The 5,000-nt window shown below is 46.5% G+C and overlaps 1 protein-coding gene across 2 annotated transcripts in view; it reads left to right on the top strand.

Moving 5' to 3' along the window:
- The window catches only part of uvssa (UV-stimulated scaffold protein A), a 25,346-nt gene that overhangs the window by 15,450 nt on the left and 4,896 nt on the right, over window positions 1-5,000 (top strand). Inside the window, exons 10-11 of one of the 2 annotated variants that reach the window (XM_084009874.1) lie at window positions 4,223-4,415; window positions 4,540-4,665. In XM_084009874.1, the coding sequence (XP_083866000.1) occupies window positions 4,223-4,415; window positions 4,540-4,665 (319 nt within the window). Of the gene's footprint in view, window positions 1-4,222; window positions 4,416-4,536; window positions 4,666-5,000 lie in introns of both variants that reach the window. The other variant, XM_084009873.1, reaches the window with a different exon arrangement.

Below are 5,000 nucleotides of genomic sequence, written 5' to 3'. Positions count from 1 at the left end.
CTGTCCAAACAAGCACACACTCCACACACACACACACTTCAAACACACACACACACACTGTCCAAACAAGCACACACTCCACACACACACACACTTCAAACACACACACACTCCAAAAACACACACTGTCCAAACAAGCACACACTCCACACACACACACTTCAAACACACACACACACACACTGTCCAAACAAGCACACACTCCACACACACACACACACTTCAAACACACACACACACACACACACACACTGTCCAAACAAGCACACACTCCACACACACACACACACTTCAAACACACACACACACACACACACACACTGTCCAAACAAGCACACACTCCACACACACACACACTTCAAACACACACACACACACTGTCCAAACAAGCACACACTCCACACACACACACACTTCAAACACACACACACTCCAAAAACACACACTGTCCAAACAAGCACACACTCCACACACACACACTTCAAACACACACACACACACACTGTCCAAACAAGCACACACTCCACACACACACACACACACTTCAAAGAACCAGCCTGCAGCAGGTGAAGGGCTTCTTAAAGGGGTTTATTTACACAAGTGTGTGTGTGTGTGTGTGTGTGTGTGTGTGTGTGTGTGTGTGTGTGTGTGTGTGTGTGTGTGTGTGTGTCCCAGAGTAAATGCTGGCTGTCCCAATAATATTAAAAATCTTTAAATGACATGCATCACTAACACATCAGAGAAATGATTAAATGTTACATGTTGGATTGTTATATTAAACTCATTATATTGATAAATCAACATTTGTAAACACAGAGATTCCTCCGTCGTCACCGTCGATGAAGAGCTGTGGTTTGTGACGGTGTCTCTTTTTACCCACGTGCCCCGGCTTCAGGAAGCGGAGCCACCATGACGTAAAACATGGCCGACGGCCGTGTGATGTATTAACTCATGAATCCGAACAGTAATGGAAGTCAGGCTTTCTGTCTTCTTCACATCAACCAGCTGCTTGTTCTCGTGAAAACCTTGACTTCTCATTCTTTAAAAACCTGAAGCAAAAACCGAGTCCGGGTCTCAGCTGGTCCCTCCTGGTCTCTCCTGGTCTCTCCTGGTCCCCCGTGCTGCGTCCTAACTCTGTGGTTTTGTCTGGTTCGGGATGCGGCGCCACCTTGTGGTGGAGACGGATGGCGTCTCCGTGTATCTGTGATGGATATCGCCCCGTCATCATTTCCCTTCACAAACGCTGAGTCATCATCACAACGTATGAACGTACGGCCGTTCCTTCCTGCGTGGATCCGTGTGTGTCGCCTCCGGGCCGGGTCAAAGGTCGGCGTTCAGGTCGTTAACCTCTCGTTGCCCAAACGTCAGCGATATGGCAACATGCGGATTTGAATGTGTGATGATCGGCGTGTTGGAGCTCCGGGCCACCGCCGACCGCTAAGACCCCGTCAGCCGTCTGCACGCCGCTCGCCATCACGTCTTCAGTGTGTGTGTGTGTGTGTGTTAATGACGCCGCTACAGTAACATGTTACTGCTGGGTCAGCCATGTAGTTGTAGGCTGATGGGTGACCTTTGACCCCCGGCGAGTGCTTCCCCACCAGCCTCCCAGTCATTACGTTCAAACTGAGCCCCCCCCTCCCCCCCCGTTACTAATCAATTAGATGCTGAAGTAATTAGATGGTATCTGATGGGGACCAAAACAGCTGTGTGTGTCTGTGTGTGTGTGTGTGTGTGTGTGTGTGTGTGTGTGTGTGTGTGTGTGTGTGTGTGTGAGAGAGGGTGATTAGTGGGCTTGCTAATGATCTACAGAGGCCAAACCAAATTAACAATGCAACCTCTTTAATGAGGCCCTATTAGCCCAGCACCTAGATTGTACCCCACACACACACACAGACACACACACACACACACACACACAGACACACACACACACACACACGCACACACACACACACACACACACACGCACACACACGCACACACACACACACGCACACACACACACACACACACACACACACACACAGACACACACACACACACACACACACACACACACACACACACACACACACACACACACACACACACACACACACACTGCCAGCATCTAAAGGAAAGCAGATCCATCGTGTGCTTGTTTGTACTTTTAGATGAATGTATCTGTTGAAAGGAGAAGCAGGACGTCGTCATGGTAACGTCATGGTCTGGACTACGGGTTTGAAGCCTCTAGTGTATCTGATGAACACAAGCGACAGAGCAGCACCCTTACTGGATCTGGATCCATGTGGATCTGGATCCATGTGGATTCTGGTATGAAGCTGCTAACAAAGTTAGCTTCATGATTCAACTTTACAAGTGATGAAGTCATCTTAGTAGCTAACTAGCATTGGTAGCGTGGTAGTGACCTGTCAATCAGCAGGTAAGCCCCGCCCCCTAAAGCATCCCCTGCTTTCTGGTCTGGTGGACTCTAAATGGACCATAATGTACTAAATGAACATCATGCTGGATTGAAGAAGACTTGTTTGACTCCTGGTTGATATTTCCTGGGTGTCTGGATACTTGAGTTGAAGTGGAAACACATTTTTATTGCATGAAATTAGTCGACTTTATCATTTCTCATCAATGCTTGTTGGATCGTCTCACATGTGACACAAATGAACACTAATTCCCCAACATCAAAGGGATCTCTATGAAGGGGACCAGCTGATCTTCTCCTCGGTGTGACATCGTTCCTCTCCGTCTCTTTTGATCTCAGTCGGCAGATCACGTTTATCATTTCTCCTCATGTCCTCTCCTCTTTTCTTTCTCATTCCATCAGTGTTGGCTCAGAGAAAGCCTCTCCTCCTCCTCCTCCTCCTCCTCCTCGTTTCCTCTCTATTTCTATCTATATCTTCTCTCTTTCTTCCTCTCCCTCCTGTTCTGTCATTCTGATTATCAGTCCTCTTATCCCTCTCTCTGCTGTCAGGACACTATCTCTCTCCTCCTCAAATTAACATTTTAATTACAGGCCCTGCTTAACCCCAGAAAATCAATACCTCTTTCTGCCTTTCCTCTCTCTGGCTCTCCTTCCCTCAAACCCCCTTAACCCCCTTTTTACTCTCTTTTCTCTAACGCACGCACACACACACGCACACACACACACACACACACACACACACACACACACACACACACACACGTTTCCTCCCATTGATCTGTGCGTCTTAACATCCAGACAAACCGTTTGAAAGAGCGGATTGAGTCGGTATTTCACCATCCGACAAAGAGAGAGAGAAGGTCAGGTGGGCGAGCTAATACGCCGTCACTTCACTGTTGACAGATTTAGTTTTTTTGTTTTTTTTTAAAAGCACCCTTATTTTGTAAAATGTAAACTGAACAGCCAACAAATGATGTGAGGCCTCAACCAGCGTTTTAGAAATCCTGAGATCACGAGTCTACATACAAAACGAATGATTATCATAAATAAACCTGCAGATTATTATCTGGGTGTGTTTGTACGACGTGTGTAATAAATAAAAACAACCAGTGACCTTGATGTCTATCAAATAAAGACAACCAGTGACCTTGATGTCTATCAAGTAAAAACAACCAGTGACCTTTTGACCTTGATGTCTATAAAATAAAAACAACCAGTGACCTTTTGACCTTGATGTCTATAAAATAAAAACAACCAGTGACCCTTTGACCTTGATGTCTATCAAATAAAGACAACCAGTGACCTTGATGTCTATCAAGTAAAAACAACCAGTGACCTTGATGTCTATCAAGTAAAAACAACCAGTGACCTTGATGTCTATCAAGTAAAAACAACCAGTGACCTTTTGACCTTGATGTCTATAAAATAAAAACAACCAGTGACCTTTTGACCTTGATGTCTATAAAATAAAAACAACCAGTGACCCTTTGACCTTGATGTCTATAAAATAAAAACAACCAGTGACCTTTTGTCCTTGATGTCTATAAAATAAAAACAACCAGTGACCCTTTGACCTTGATGTCTATAAAATAAAAACAACCAGTGACCTTTTGACCTTGATGTCTATAAAATAAAAACAACCAGTGACCTTTTGACCTTGATGTCAATAAAATAAAAACAACCAGTGACCTTTTGACCTTGATGTCTATAAAATAAAAACAACCAGTGACCTTGATGTCTATCAAATAAAAACAACCAGTGACCCAGAACCACATCCTGTCTGCCTCCTCCTGGTCTCTGCAGGTTTGGATCCGGCTCCTTCCACCTCAGCAGCAGCGGCCACGAAGAAACCTCCTGCTAAGAGACCTGCAGCTCCACCTCCATCCTGCTCCTCCAGGAGGCTGAAGCGACTGATAGAGGAGGAGCAGGATCCAACATGTGCCGCCGCCACACTGCTCCACCTGAGACAGAAGCTGCCTCCGCCCGCTCAGTCCAGGTAAACCTCCTCACCTCTGACCTCTGACCTCCTCCTCTCTGGAGGTTGAGTGTTTGGAGTCACAGGAGGCTCCAGAATACCATCACCATACTAAACCCTCCACTGGGATCTCCTCCTGCAGCAGCAGCTCCTCAGGTCCCGGTTCATCTCAGTCCAGCTCAGACCAGAAGGTCGATGCTCCTGTGGTCCCGTTCGGTTTGGATCTGTACTACTGGGGTCAGGATCAGCCCAACGCTGGCAAGATCATCAAGTAACTCACACACACACACACTCACACTCACACACACACACACACACACTTTCACACACTCACACACACACTCACACACACACACACACACTTTCACACACTCACACACACACTCACACACACACTCACTCACACACACACACACACACACTTTCACACACACACACACACACACACACACACACACACACACACACACACACACACTTTCACACACTCACACACACACTCACACACACACTCACTCACACACACACACACACACACTTTCACACACTTTCACACACTCACACACACACTCACACACACACTCACTCACACACACTCACACACAC

This window comes from Eutrigla gurnardus (assembly GCF_963514095.1).
Source record: "Eutrigla gurnardus genome assembly, chromosome: 5".
NCBI classification, from domain to species: Eukaryota; Metazoa; Chordata; class Actinopteri; order Perciformes; family Triglidae; genus Eutrigla; species Eutrigla gurnardus.
The sequence above is the reverse complement of the archived record's forward strand: the minus strand, read 5'-3'. Positions and strand labels throughout refer to the sequence as shown.